At 45.3% G+C, this 15,132-nt stretch overlaps 1 protein-coding gene across 2 annotated transcripts in view; it reads left to right on the plus strand.

Annotated features, from left to right (window-relative positions):
* Positions 1-15,132, plus strand: part of MERTK (MER proto-oncogene, tyrosine kinase) — a 134,917-nt gene that overhangs the window by 25,303 nt on the left and 94,482 nt on the right. The window contains exon 2 of one of the 2 annotated variants that reach the window (XM_003942489.4): positions 4,737-5,142. In XM_003942489.4, the coding sequence (XP_003942538.1) occupies positions 4,737-5,142 (406 nt within the window). Of the gene's footprint in view, positions 1-4,736; positions 5,143-15,132 lie in introns of those variants that run through there. The other variant, XM_074397038.1, reaches the window with a different exon arrangement.

Raw genomic sequence — 15,132 nt, forward strand, 5'->3', positions numbered from 1 at the left:
ACCCTTGGGTCCAAAACCCTGGAATGGTTTTTGTTTTTGTCTTTTTTTTCTTCACATCTTGAATAATCAACCAAGGCCCCTACATAGGGCTGGTGAGGTTATGCATTGCACAGCTCTAGAGAACAGTATGTAGGAGGTGCTTAAAATAGGTTTGTCGAATGAGTGAGTAAAGGTGTGGATCTGAGGAGGGATGGAGAAGGTGCCTGGGGCTGCCAGGGTCTGAGGTGGTGGAAAATCAGGGCAACAGGAAGTAGCCCAACCACTCATTCAACAAACCTATTTTGAGCACCTTCTACGTACTGGTTGTAGTGTAGATGGTAGGTATCATGATATGAATGGCAATATCACCCCCCAAAATTGTGCAGTATGAGCCTCACCAATCTTACCAACCACGTGGGGGTCCAGCCTCCAACAGTTCGCAGGGATTAGACTATGGCAGGTTTTTACTAACTCACAATAAAATGAGAAAATAATTAAAATAATAATAACTAACATTGAGTGCTTACTGTGATGCAGACATAGGAATAACTCCTTTATTCCCATCAGCAACCCTATGGGGCACCATGATTACCATCCCCACTTTTCCTATGAACAAACTGAGCCTGAACAGTCTCGAGCTGCCAGCTGTCCACTCCTGAGAACACTCCTTTATGCCAGGATCATGTCTTTCCTCGATATTTGGTGTCATACTGACTTTCCTTTGTGAACACTGGCGGTAGTGAGGATGCTGTTGCTGTCAGCCCCCTCTTCTCGGTCTCCCGCTTCCTTCCTACTCCTCGATGACTGTCCCCGAAGTCACGTCTTCACTACCTTCCACTTCCTCTTCTTCTTCCTCCCACTCGACCGACCGGTAGTTGGTGCCAGAATGTCCTTCATCAAGCCCAGCTCTGATCCTCACCCTCCCTTGCTCAGAAGCCTTCCAGGAACTTCTCCTGCCTCAGCTGGGATTCAAGGTTCTCCACATTCAGCTTAATTTTGGTTTATCTCCCATTTTTGTTCTAGCAGATTAGCTCCGCTCTTCAGCTAAACTACTGTTTCCAAACTGGTTGGGCTACTTCCTGTCTCTCCAATTTTCCACCACCTCTGACCCTGGCAGCCCCAGGCACCTTCTCCATCCCTCCTCAGACCCATGCCTTTGCTCACTCATTCAACAAACCTATTTTGAGCCCCTCCTACGTACTGGCTATAGTGTAGGTGGTGGGTATCATGGAGCTTTCAGTCCGGCAGTGGAGAAAGAACTAGATGAGTAATCATAAGATGTATTATGAAAGGAAAGGGTCCTAGCACCTAACCTGGGGTTGCTAACTCTAGGAGATTCGTCAGAGAAGGCCTCCCTGATGCTATGAGGCAGCCTCCCTTCCCCACCCCCCGGTTAGCCATGTCCATCTCCCCTTTAGCTCCTGGGACCCACTGTGGCTCTGTTCCTGAAACAAGTCCCCTTCTTTATCCCATCTGACTGTCGTAGCAAATCTCGAACCCAGGAGGTGCTATATAAATATTTGTTGGCAATCAAATCATTCTATCAACTTCTGGCAAATCAAATTGTGCAGATCAGATATCTTTTAAATCATCCAGAGTGTTGAGTGATTACAGGGTGGGTTTAGTGGCTCCCTGACTTCAGTGATGTCACCTTAGTGGGTGGCCTTGCCTGTACCAAATTAACACTTTGTTCAGTGAACAGCTTGGCTCATGGGAAAGTGAAGATCATACTCCAAATTGTAATCAGAGGTTATCATCTTGCAGGGTTGGGCTTACAAAGCAGGCTTTCACTTTATATTATATGTGCTTCAGTAAATATTTGAATTTTGTCACAACAAATGTGTTAACTTTATAATTAAAAATTTTAAATATTCTTAAATAAATTAAACAAACCAATGAAGATATTATTTACTTCTTCCACTTCCAATGTTTGCCTTCTAAGAAAGAGACCTACATTTAAAGGGGGAAAAAAGTTATTTGGATTAAACCCCTGACTCCTGAGTCCTCTGTAGCTCACTGAATAGGAAGAACCACAGATGAGTTTGCCCATGCAGGTGGCAAAGGTGAATTGTCAAGGCTTCGAAGCCTACATGAATAAGCAGAGCACCCTTGAGGGTGGGCATGAGATAAATAGCCAGAAGATGCATTGCTGCAGAAAGCTTCCACACATCAGAGGAAGAGGAGCCCCTTCCTCCTACCAAGAGTGCAGGCCCACCCTTGTGAAGAAGGTTTGCCTGGCATGTGGTCTGTGGGTGACTGGAGAGGCAATAGTCCCTTTCTGTTGTCATCCTGATCTTCACTCCCTGGCATAAGTGAACGCTCCCATAACAGTACACTCATCTATCTGGACAGCTGGGCTCCAAGCCAGCCCACAGCTGACCCACATAGCCCTCCCCTAAAACACACAGAAGGCCCTGCACTCCCACACTCATCAAGACCTCAGGGTAAAGAAAAGTCTTTCTGCATCCTTGTAGGAAAATCTATTCTCTTTCACCTGGCATTCATCCTGACTCACTAAGGAGGCAGTTCCCAAAGGCAACAGCCTTGAGAGTTGGCCCCCAACACCAAAGGGGCCTGGGAAGGAACGGCTGCTGGGATGAGAAAAGGTGCTGCATGGTGAGGGCTCCCAGACAGAGGTATGCCCTTCAGTTGAGGCATATGTGCTGTCCAGAGTGGCTTGGCAGAGAGGAAGCCAGAGGAAAAATTCCCAGATCCTCTCCCTTCTGCCCATGAATTCCTGCTTGTATCCTCCATTAGCCAATTAAATACTTAACTGAATACTTACATTAAAAAAAATTCCAGCCTGGGCACATAGCCAGACTACCTCCTTACAAAAAAAAAAAAAAAAATGTTAAATTAGCTGGATGTGGTGGCACGAGACTATAGTCTAACCTATTTGGGAGGCTAAGGTGGGAGGATCGCTTGAGCTAGGAGATTGAGGTTGCAGTGAGTTATTGCGCCACTGCTCTCCAGTCTGGGTGACAAAACGAGACCCTGTCTCTTTAAAAAACAATTGTTTGTTGTTCGTCTGAAATTCAAGCTTAACTGAGCATCTTGTGTTACTTGCTAAATAGGGCACAACTGTGAGCAAAGAACACCCTACTCCCAGCACACACACACTCAGGAACCCAGGAGGGCTTGATGTCCTGGGCATGGCAGGAGGCTAGTCCTTGAGCAAGGATATGGAGCCCCTCTGTGTACCCTCACTTACTAACCTACAGCATAGAATGCCGGTGTTTCACCCGCCCACCTGTTTCACCCACTCCCTGACAAAGTATTTGAATAGATCACAACCGGTGTAGAATCTGTGTCCAAAAATGCCACTCAGAAAGCCAGAAGTACAGCTATTATGAGCCTTCCCTCACTCAGAAACCTTCTAAAACTGCTTGTGGACCAGATGAATAAAAACATTTCCAGGTTTATTCCAGCAGGCATTTTCCTGGAAGCTTCAGTATTCTACAGCTAGTCACTTAAGCATACTTTTTTGTTGTTAAGGCACAAAAATTGTGAACTCTTTGCAACCATGAGCAGTTGTTGGTTTTTTGTTTGTTTGATTTGGTTTTTTTTTTTTTTTTGAGACAGGGTCTCACTCTGTCACCAGGCTGAAGTGTGGTGGCACAATCTTGGCTCACTGCAGCCTTGACCTCCTAAGCTCAAGCAATCCTCCTGCCTCAGCTCCCCACCCCCACAAGTAGCTGGGACCACAGGTGCATGCCAACATGCCCGGCTAATTTTTTTGTTTTGTTTTTGAACCTGAGCATCTTCTTCAAGACAATTAGCTAAATTTACAACATCGTCTCTGACAGAGCAGACAGTAAGGCAAGTTATTTATTTATTTATTCATTCATTTATTTATTTAGAGGCAGGGTCTTGCTGTCACCCAGGCTGGAGTGTAGTTGGCACCACCTTGGCTCACTGTAACTTCCGCCTCCCACCTCCCGAGTAGCTGGGATTACAGGCATGCACCACCATGCCTGACTGATTTTTGTATTTTTGATAGAGACAAGTTTTTGCCATGTTGGCCAGGGTGGTCTCAAACTCCTGACCTCAGATAACCTTCCCACCTCTGCCTCACAAAGTGCCAAGATTACAGGTGTGAGCTACCATGCCCAGCCAAGAAAGGTGATCTTGAGCTCTGCTGTGTCATCACCTTCTTATGCTGCTGAGTTGGGCGTGAAGGACTTGCAATGAGTCAGTAATAAGAACAAATTTATTTTTGGTAGGGGGAATTATATTTCTTCAGGACTCTTCCAGAAGCGAGTTTACAAATGAATGAACTGGTGAATAAGAATATATCCAGATATGCCGGGCGCGGTGGCTCAAGCCTGTAATCCCAGCACTTTGGGAGGCCGAGGCGGGTGGATCACGAGGTTGAGAGATCGAGACCATCCTGGTCAACACGGTGAAACCCCGTCTCTACTAAAAATACAAAAAATTAGCTGGGCATGGTGGCACATACCTGTAATCCCAGCTACTCAGGAGGCTGAGGCAGGAGAATTGCCTGAACCCAGGAGGCGGAGGTTGCGGTGAGCCGAGATCGCGCCATTGCACTCCAGCCTGGGTAACAAGAGCGAAACTCCGTCTCAAAAAAAAAAAAAAAAAAAAGAATATATCCAGATATGTGTGTTAATTCTGCTCATCTTTTCCTTCGGAACTGGGGACACCCCACTTCTCTCCATGGCCTATAAGAAGTTGGGGACCTACTTGGAAAATTCTTCTTATTTAAAAGGCTAAAAATTGGATGTTCTGTTTTACAGCTATCACCGAGGCAAGGGAAGAAGCCAAGCCTTACCTGCCATATCCAGGGAGGCTGCAAGCTGACAACACACCCCTGTTATCCTTTCCGCATGCCAGTGGGTACCAGCCTGCCTTGATGTTTTCACCAACCCAGCCTGGAAGACCACAAACAGGAGATGCCGCCATTCCCTGGGTGACCTCTGCCGGGTCAAAGCTCCTACCACCTCTTGCCTTCAAACACACAGTTGGACACGTAATACTTTCTGAACATAAACACGTCAAATTTAATTGCTCAATCAGTGTACCTAATATATACCAGGACACCCCAATTTCTTGGTGGAAAGATGGGAAAGAATTGCTTGGGGCACATTCTATTACACAGTTTTATCCAGATGATGAAGTTACTGCAATAATCGCTTCCTTCAGGTATGTGTTCTTTCTGCCTTAATTTTTTTATTCTAATTTTAATTAACTAATTTATTTATTGAAACAGAATCTCACTCTGTTGTCCAGGCTGGAATGCAGTGGCGTGATCTCAGCTCATCGCAACCTTCGCCTGCTGAGTTCAAATAATTCTCCTGCCTCAGCCTCTGGTGTAGCTGAGATTACAGGCACCTGCCACCAAGCCCAGCTAATTTTTTTTTTTTTTTTTTTTAGTAGAGATGAGGTTTCACCACGATGGCCAGGCTGGCCTCAAACTTCTGACCTCAGGTGATCTGCCCACCTCGGCCTCCCAAAGTGCTAGGTTAGAGGCATGAGGTACCTTGACAGGCCTCTTCCTTTCTTTTAAATGTCGTTATGCTAATGCTTCCTTAAAAGCAAAAGCCTTTTGTTTTCTGTTTAATCAACCCACTGGTCCCTTTAGAGAGTTGAAGGATAGCCGACAGTGTGTATTCAATCTGAGCTTGGCAGTGTTGGCACTGTTGATTAACACATACTCTGGGGCTGGGCCTGGGAGGGCACTTCCCACCTGACCTACATAGCATATCAAGTACAGCTGGACTTAGGGGTTCTACCAGTGAGTGGAAACAGTGTTTCTTATCAGGTAGGAAGAGTCCTCAAAATCATCCTGGCCCTGCAGGGCTTTTTAAACAATGCAATTGCTTAATCCAGGGAGTTCTGGGTTATAGTGGTGCTATGCCAGCTGGGTTTCTGCATCAATATGGGGAGCCCCCTGACCCCTGCCACCAAGAGCAGGGGACCACCATGTTGCCTAAGGAGGGGTGAACCAGCCCAAGTCAGAAACAGAGCAGGTCAAAATTTGTGCACCGATCAGTAGTTGGACTGTACCTGTGACTAGCCACCGCATTCCAGCCTGGGCAACATAGTGAGACGCTGTCTCAAAAACAAATAAAAAATAAAAACCAGTGCATCTCTCTCGTCCCTTCAGCTACCCTGCTGCCCCTGCCTTCTACCTCTCCACATCCCTTCCTAGTGCTGATGTAGCTCCCGTCCACACTAGGGCAGGAAGAGGTGGAGAAGTCTGTCTCCAGAAATTAGACAGGCCCTAAGCCTGGGCCCATCATCTCAGTACTCCAGTTTGTTTTTTAAAAGTAAGCTGGATGAGGTCAGGGGGGTTGTGTGTGACAGCGACAAACTAAGCCAGGACTTGTAGACCCAGCTATTATGTCTCAGAATGCTGCAGACGGGCAGGTAGATGCTTCTCTTCTCACCACCCCTTTTGTATTCTCCACTCTTTTCTCTTAGCCAGAAGGCGTTTTGCTTTTCTGTTTTTGTTTTTTTGCATCAGGACTTTGTTGCATGCACAGTTTAGAATTGGGTTGACCTATGGTTGTTAAAAGCTCAAAGTGAGGTCAGAGCCAGACAGCATGGAAGCGAGAACCTTTTCCCTGCAATTCTTCCACTTTGGAGTAGAGCATTCTTTGATCTGTTACATTTTCACTTTCTCTGACATGATACTTGGCGCTGTCCCATACTGTTTCATGCCTTTTGGTGAATCATTTTATGTTTCCTTTTCAGAAAACCACCTCGCAGTTACCACAGACCTAACTACTCGGATTAGCTTGCCAACACTTCCACAAGCTGTGCCCTTCTTTTTGCATTTTTCCCCTCAGGTTGTAGGCTTGGTCAGTGGATAACCCCTTAGCCTTCAGGCAAAGAATGCAACTTCCATATTACTCTGGCTAAGTCTCTCGTCAGCCATTCTCAGCCAGTGGCTAAGACTGCTTAGGAGATTTGACTAATTTTTTTCTGCATCAACTATAAAAGCAGATGTCTTACAATTATATAGGCATAGCTTCTGATGAGAGAAGTGAAACTTTCATTTAGTAATAAGTGAATGAGGAGTAGTTTAAAGGGTTCAAGAACAGCAACCTGGCACATTGGTCTCAGTGGGTGTCACCTAGGAGAGGAGCACAGCCCTGCCCTACTGTCTCTCTGGACTTGGCCAGTGTGTGACTGGGTGAGTTGCCTCATTTCTCCTGATCTTTTTTCCAAAGGAAGAGATGGGTTTGGACCATGTGACTGCCAGCTCCCACTTCTGCTCTCAGATGTCGTGAGCTGTTTGGAGGACTTAAATTGCAGAGTTTTAAATTTTTGATTAGTCAGTTTTTTGTTTTGGACCCATGTCTTTAGAGTGCAGAAGATGACCTGGGTGTTGTTTTGAGAATGTTAGAACTTTGGAGTAGAATTTATTCTTTTGCATATAGGTAGCTTTATTATATATAAACTCATTCTAAAGGGAAAAAAAATCTTATTTGACCTCCAAACTAGGCCTAAAAACAAATTTAGTGATCAGAATTTTTGCAAATAATGAGCCCTTAGTTGAATTAGGTAGCATACAGGATGATACCAAATTTGCCTATATATGATTCTTCAACTTTGTTAAGGTAATATTCAGGGGCACAGTAGCTGTAGAGTGATTCAGTGAAATAAATTATAGTTGTAAGAGTTAAAGAAAGAGGAAAGAAACACAAAATGTGGCTTGACAGTCAAAGACAGGTTTATTTTAGAGAAATAACCTGAGAGGGGCTTCTGGCCAATTTCAGTGAAGAGTGTCATCTTTTATAGACCAAGAGTATATATTAGTTTTAGGGTAAGGGTGCTTATCACAAGCTTGGAATGTTTCTGTGCTGGGGAGAAACTTATGGCAGGGTTGGAATGTCTTTGGTCAGAGGAGAGGTTATCTTGGGGCTGTCATCTCTCCGGATGACGGGCTGGCATGTCTCTGGATGGGGAGGAGTTTGGAATGTTTTTGTCTGGAGATGTTATCTGTGGCTTATGGTTATGCCGACCTTAGCCATTAGGCTGATGCCCTTTGGATTTAGGCAGTTTTTAATCAAGATGAACTTTAGAATGGGAATGCTTATCCAAGATGGTGATATTGCTGCTCTGTCAGTAGTCACTTAATCAAGATGACAAATATTTGTATAATTTTTTGGCAACAGAGGATGTTGCTGGAGACCCTAAACGTGATGTTTTTTAGGTGAAGACACTAAAGGCCCCATGAGCAGGGTCACTAGGCAGTGAGCTAGCCTTTTTTTTTTTTGGAGTCAGTTTCACTGTTGTTACCCAGGCTGGAGTGCAATGGCGTGATCTCGGCTCACCGCAACCTCCGCCTCCTGGGTTCAGGCAATTCTCCTGCCTCAGCCTCCTGAGTAGCTGGGATTACAGGCACACGCCACCATGCCCAGCTAATTTTTGTACTTTTAGTAGAGACGGGGTTTCACCATGTTGACCAGGATGGTCTCGATCTCTTGACCTCGTGATCCACCTGCCTCGGCCTCCCAAAGTGCTGGGATTACGGGCTTGAGCCACCGCGCCCGGCCAGAATTTATGTGGATTTTTAAAGTGGTGAGGTCTCTCTAGATTGAGGACCTCATACTTTGTGTCTGTACTCATCCTTTAATAGAGCACAATAGAGACTGACACTGTATTTATCTTTATTAGTCTGACATTGGTTCCATGTTTTCTCTTCTATGTTGTGCAAGCCTTTGTCTCCTGCCTACCCTACGTTTAAACTCCTGAACTCCTCATTCTAAAGACAAGGTTGGCTGGGTACAGTGGCTTACACCTGTAATCTCAGCACTTTGGGAGGCCAAGGCAAGTGGTCACTTGAACTTAGGAGTTTTAGACCAGCCTTACAACATAGCAAGACCCCCATATCTACAAAAAAATTTAAAAATTAGCTGGGCATGGTGGCCCATGCCTGTAGTCCCAGCTACTTGGAAGGCTGAGGTGGGAGGATCACCTTAGCCTAGGAGGTCGAGGCTTCAGTGAGCTGTGATTGCGCTATTGCACTTCAACCTGTCTCAAAAAGAAGAAAAGAAAAATGAGGGTTGGTCAAGCATCTGGTCTTCGGTCCTAAAACAGCACGTGTCCTAGTTGAAGATGTGGTTTAGAGTATCTGATGCACCAGAGATTTGGTTACTCCTCATCGTTACTCTTATACCCTCTTTCCCATAGTGGCCCCTGCTGTCATACAGCTCTTTCCCTTCCAAAGGAAGAAAGGACTGTGATAAAGTCATGTACTCTAAGGAAAGCTGTAACATTCAGTGGTGATGTCATTTTAGACACCAAGAAATAGAGATATTTAAAAAATCAATACACATAGACAAGTACACACTAGTTATCAAAATGGCCATCCTTGCACATGAAGGTGTTTCCCAGCAACTGGTTATTTGTTGGCTACATACTTTTTTTTTTTTTTTTTTTTGAGATGGAGTTTCGCTCTTGTTACCCAGGCTGGAGTGCAATGGCGCGATCTCGGCTCACTGCAACCTCCGCCTCCTGGGTTCAGGCAATTCTCCTGCCTCAGCCTCCTGAGCAGCTGGGACTACAGGCACGTGCCACCATGCCCAGCTAATTTTTTGTATTTTTAGTAGAGACGGGGTTTCACCATGTTGACCAGGTTGGTCTTGATCTCTTGACCTCGTGATCCACCCGCCTCGGCCTCCCAAAGTGCTGGGATTACAGGCTTGAGCAACTGCGCCCGGCCTGTTGGCTGCATATTTAACTGAATGGATGGCTGAACACTGAGGCAAGTTGGGCAGACCTGGTCGCTGTCCTCCTGCTCATGGTTGTGAACAGAATGGAGGGGAAGAGCCAAATGAAACATCAGGTGCAGCAGCGCTAAGGTACTGTTGCCTTCAGATTTTAGATTTGTCCTTGAAGTATTGTTTTAGGGAAGGAGGAACTAGCATCAAGACTGGGGGAGGTATACTTCTGCCACTCAGGAGCAATCACATCTTGCAATCAAACCTCAGTTAACTGAAACTGGGAGAAGAAAGATGGAAACAATAGGAGCTTATGGACATTTAAGTGTGAATCCCATGTACTCTGGAAAGACTAAGGAAGATTTGGCATCATGCATGAGAGTGTCCCTGAAAGATTTTTGAAACTACTTGGTCTTAGCTTGTGTGTGTGTATCGTGTGTGTGTGTGTGTGTGTGTGTGTGTGTGTGTTTAAATTGTTTTTATTTTTTATTTTTTGAGACAGAGTCTCACTCTGCTGCCAGGCTAGAGTGCAGTGGCGCAATCTTGGCTCACTGCAACCTCTGCCTCTCGGCTTCATGTGATCCTCCTGCCTCAGCCTCCTGAGTAGCTGGAATTACAGGCACATACCACCATGCCCAGCTAATTTTTGTATTTTTAGTAGAGATGGAGTTTCACCATGTTGACCAGAATGGTCTTGATCTCTTGACATAGTGATCTACCTGCCTCAGCCTCCCAAAGTGTAGGATTACAGGTGTGAGCCACCATGCCTGGCCTAAATTATTATTATTATTATTATTTTTTTTTTTTTTTTGAGACGGAGTTTCACCCTTGTTACCCAGGCTGGAGTGCAATGGCGCGATCTCGGCTCACCGCAACCTCCGCCTCCTGGGGTCAGGCAATTCTCCTGCCTCAGCCTCCTGAGTAGCTGGGATTACAGGCACGTGCCACCATGCCCAGCTAATTTTTTTGCACTTTTAGTAGAGACGGGGTTTCACCATGTTGACCAGGATGGTCTCGATCTCTCAACCTTGTGATCCACCCGCCTCGGCCTCCCAAAGTGCTGGGATTACAGGCTTGAGCCACCGCGCCCGGCCCTAAATTATTTTAATAGTAGTATATGTATTTTGTCAAAAACTTGGAAAATAACAAACAAGTACAGAGAAAGAAACAATGGCTTATAATCGCAACTCTGAGACAAATTTTCCAATTATATATAAATTTAATTTTCTTGAAATGAAATTAATCTTTTATTGCATAGATGACTACATATCCTGTTTCATTCACTTTATATTAGTAACATTTCTGTATATTATTAAAAGTCTTCCAAATATTTTAAGACTGCTATGTGCCACTGTAATCTGCTGTTGTGAAATGAAATCAAATATCGAAGGATGCCAATGAAATTAATTTAAATTTTTTTTTTTTTTTTTTTGAGACAGAGTTTCGCTCTTGTTACCCAGGCTGGAGTGCAATGGCGCGATCTCGGCTCACTGCCACTTCCGCCTCCCGGGTTCAAGCAATTCTCCTGCCTCAGCCTCCTGAGTAGCTGGGATTACAGGCACGTGCCACCATGCCCAGCTAATTTTTTGTATTTTTAGTAGAGACGGGGTTTCACTATATTGACCAGGATGGTCTCGATCTCTTGACGTCGTGATCCACCCGCCTTGGCCTCCCAAAGTGCTGGGATTACAGGCTTGAGCCACCGCACCCAGCCTAATTTAAATTTTTATAAATGAAAATTTTTTTCTAAATGCTGAGATTGAGGAAGAAATAACTGATGTTCTGCTGCTAGCCCAGGTGCCCTCTTGAGCTAGGCCTGTTCTATGCTAATAATCCCCCCTTTTCTTCCTGTTTCACTTGGATGTCTGTCACTGTTGATGAAGCCGGGAGTCATCTTTCAGTAACAGGTTTATAAAACACTCAGTGTCTGCTACAGGCTGAGATCCCTCAAGATTGTTCACTGGGCCTCCTTTGTAGGACTGGAGTCACTGGGCTGGACCTCCTCCTTGGTGCTATAGCCACTAACCTGCCTCAGCTGTATCCAATATTAGCTCGAAACTAGCACAGCGTTCATCCAGGCTCCAGGACACTGCTTGGCCAAGACCTTTCACTGGAGTCTCCGAAGAAGGGTGTAATTTGGGGGATATATTATAATTAGATCTGACGTCTCGTATAGCAAGTAAACAGCCTCTAGCTTGGGTGGAAATGTGCCCTGCTCAGGTGCAACACTCCAGAAGGGCAGCGACTGGAAGACCAGGAAGCCCAACTCCCAAGCAAAACCACAAACTGATGGGAGACTTGTGGTGAGGGGAAAGTATTTGTTGTTTGTTTTCTGTTTAGTCTGGGGATTCCCACTGCTTTTTAAATTCTGGCATAGTTCCCAGTGGCTAAAGCTGGAAAGTTTTTACTGTTTCATTAAATTTTCTTCGTAAAAATGTTAAGTTGAGCCCAGGCACAGTGGCTTACCCCTGTAATTCCAGCACTTTGAGAGACCAAGGAGGGAACATTTCTTGAGCCCAGGAGTTTGAGACCAGCCTGAGCAACACAGTAGGACCCCATTGCTACAAAAAAAAAAAAAAAAAAAATAGGCAGACATAGTGGTGCACACCTGTGGTCCTAGCTCTCAGGAGGCTGAGGCGGGAGGATCACTTGAGCCCAGGAGTTTGAAGCTGCAGCGAGTCATGATCCACTCTGGCCTGGCGACAGAGCAACACTGCCTTGAAAAAGAAAAAGAAAAAAGTGGGTAGTTTGGGTCCCCTTACACCTTGTGTCCTTTGGGGCCCCTGTCTCCATGTGAGCTTTTGGCATTGTGGAGGCTGTGCTTTTTGGGGCTCCCTTGGGCTTTCTGTTCTGGGCTTTCTCCCTCCCATCCTGCCTTCCTTGGGGCTGATGGATGTCTGTTGCCGGTTCTTTATTCTGCTGCTCTTGTTGGCAACGAAAACAGAATCTAGAACATAGAAACCTAATTTCTTTAGCCAAACCATCTCCTGGAAAAGCTGTAATTAACCACAGATGCCTGACACTTGCTGACTTGCATCCTGTTCCCAAGACCTCCTTTCGGCTCAAAGTTCCTTGCCCTTGGGTTACCCTGTCAGCACCATGTGAATGGTGGCAGGTGAAAACAGGGCACTTACAGTGGACCTATTTCTTTCTTTTTTTTTTTTTTTTTTTTTTTGAGACGGAGTTTCGCTCTTGTTACCCAGGCTGGAATGCAATGGCGCGATCTCGGCCCAGCACAACCTCCGCCTCCTGGGTTCAGGCAATTCTCCTGCCTCAGCCTCCCGAGTAGCTGGGATTACAGGCACGTGCCACCATGCCCTGCTAATTTTTTGTATTTTTAGTAGAGACGGGGTTTCACCACGTTGACCAGGATGGTCTCGATCTCTCGACCTCGTGATCCACCCGCCTCGGCCTCCCAAAGTGCTGGGATTACAGGCTTGAGCCACCGCGCCTGGCCAAGGGCCTGTTTCTTAAACCTTTTTTTGATATGGTATAATATACGTAAGCTGAAATCCCCCATTTCAGTCCGTTTCAGTGGTATTGGCGTTTTTGTGCGACTGTCAGCACATGCTGTGCATCCATCTCCAGGACTTTTTAGTCATCCTAAACTGAAACTCTGTACCATGAAACAATAATGCTCATTCCTCACTCTCCCTGCCCATAGTAACCACTATGCTACTTTATTTTTTATTTTATTTATTTATTTTTCTTGAGACAGAGTTTCATTCTGTTTCTCAGGCTAGAGCGCAGTGGTGTGATCACGGCTTATTGCAGCCTGGACCTCCCAGGCTCAAGCGATCCTCCCACCCTCCCACCTCAGCCAGAGTAGCTTGTACCACAGGCATGAGCCATTACACCTAGGTGATATATATATATGTATATATATATATATATATATACATATATATATATATATATTCATATTTGAAGAGACTGAGTTTCGCCACGTTGCCCAGGCTGGTCTTGAATTCCGGGGCTCAGGCGATCCTCCTGCCTCAGCCTTTTACAGTCTACTTTCTTTCTCCATGAGTTTGATTACTCCAGCTACCTAACATAGGTGACATCATACAATATTTGTCCTTTTCAGTATTTCATTTTAAAAGACTCTAGAGCGTAACTGCTACTTCCAAGTCATTTCTGAGCAGGCCAGACTAGTAGCGTTAAGGACTGAAGGTTAGAGACATGCTGTGTGTGTATAGATGTGCCTGGGCTAACCCAGCCTGTACTGCCCTGGGGTGATGGGCTTCTGCAGCTTCAGATCCTGAAGCTGTGACCAGGTGGTTCCTGTCTAGACACTTCGGCTGAGTAGATACTATTTCTTTTGTCTTTTCTTGTTCAGATGTTTGTATTTGACCAAAATCTGATGAGATTTTTATACCATTTTTCTTAAGCAGTGGTAAAATATTCCGACTATTCAAAAAGTCTTTTCTCTACTTCAGCCCCCAGCCCTTTCCCTATGGGAAGTGGAGGTTACCCATCTCTTGAGTATCTTTCCGTAGATATTCAATCCATAGGTAATCCTATGTGTGTTTGTATGTGTGTGCTAGTCTCCAGCATGGTGTGTTAATCTGACAGAGTGTTACTCATAGCTGTGATTAAATCAATACCCAGGGTGTTTTTTGTGGCTATGGAAATTCTGTTTTCAGCTGAATCATGTAGTATGTTATAATTATATTTTACTTCTTGTCTTAGTTCATTTTCTATTACCTATAAAAGGATACTTGAAATTGAGTAAATTATAAAGAAAATAAATTTATTTCTCACATATAAGGAGGCTGGGCAATTCGAGATCAAGGATCCCCATCTGGTGATGATCGTCTTGCTGATGTGATTCTGCAGGGTCCTGAGGCAGCGCAGGGCATCACACGGCGAGGGGGCTGAGCGTGCTCATGTGCTAGCTCAGGTCTCTCTTCTTATAAAGCTGCCAGTTCCACTCCCATTAATCCTTTATTCTGTTATTAATCCATGAATGGATTAATTCATTCATGAGGGCAGAGTCCTCATGACCCAATCACCTCTTACAGGCCTCACCTCTCCACACTGCCACATTGGGGATTAAGGTTTTTTTTTTTTTTTTTGAGACGGAATTTCGCTCTTGTTACCCAGGCTGGAGTGCCATGGCGCGATCTCGGCTCACCGCAACCTCCGCCTCCTGGGTTCAGGCAATTCTCCTGCCTCAGCCTCCTGAGTAGCTGGGATTACAGGCACGTGCCACCATGCCCAGCTAATTTTTTGTATTTTTAGTAGAGACGGGGTTTCACCATGTTGGCCAGGTTGGTCTCGATCTCTTGACCTCGTAATCCACCCGCCTCGGCCTCCCAAAGTGCTGGGATTACAGGCTTGAGCCACCGCGCCCGGCCTAGGGATTAAGTTTTAGTACAAGTTTTGAAGGGACTATTCAAGCAGTAGCACTTAATTCATTCATTTATTTGTTTGTTTATTTATTTACTTGAGACAGGGT

Source organism: Saimiri boliviensis, chromosome 1 (genome assembly GCF_048565385.1).
Source record: "Saimiri boliviensis isolate mSaiBol1 chromosome 1, mSaiBol1.pri, whole genome shotgun sequence".
NCBI lineage: Eukaryota > Metazoa > Chordata > Mammalia > Primates > Cebidae > Saimiri > Saimiri boliviensis.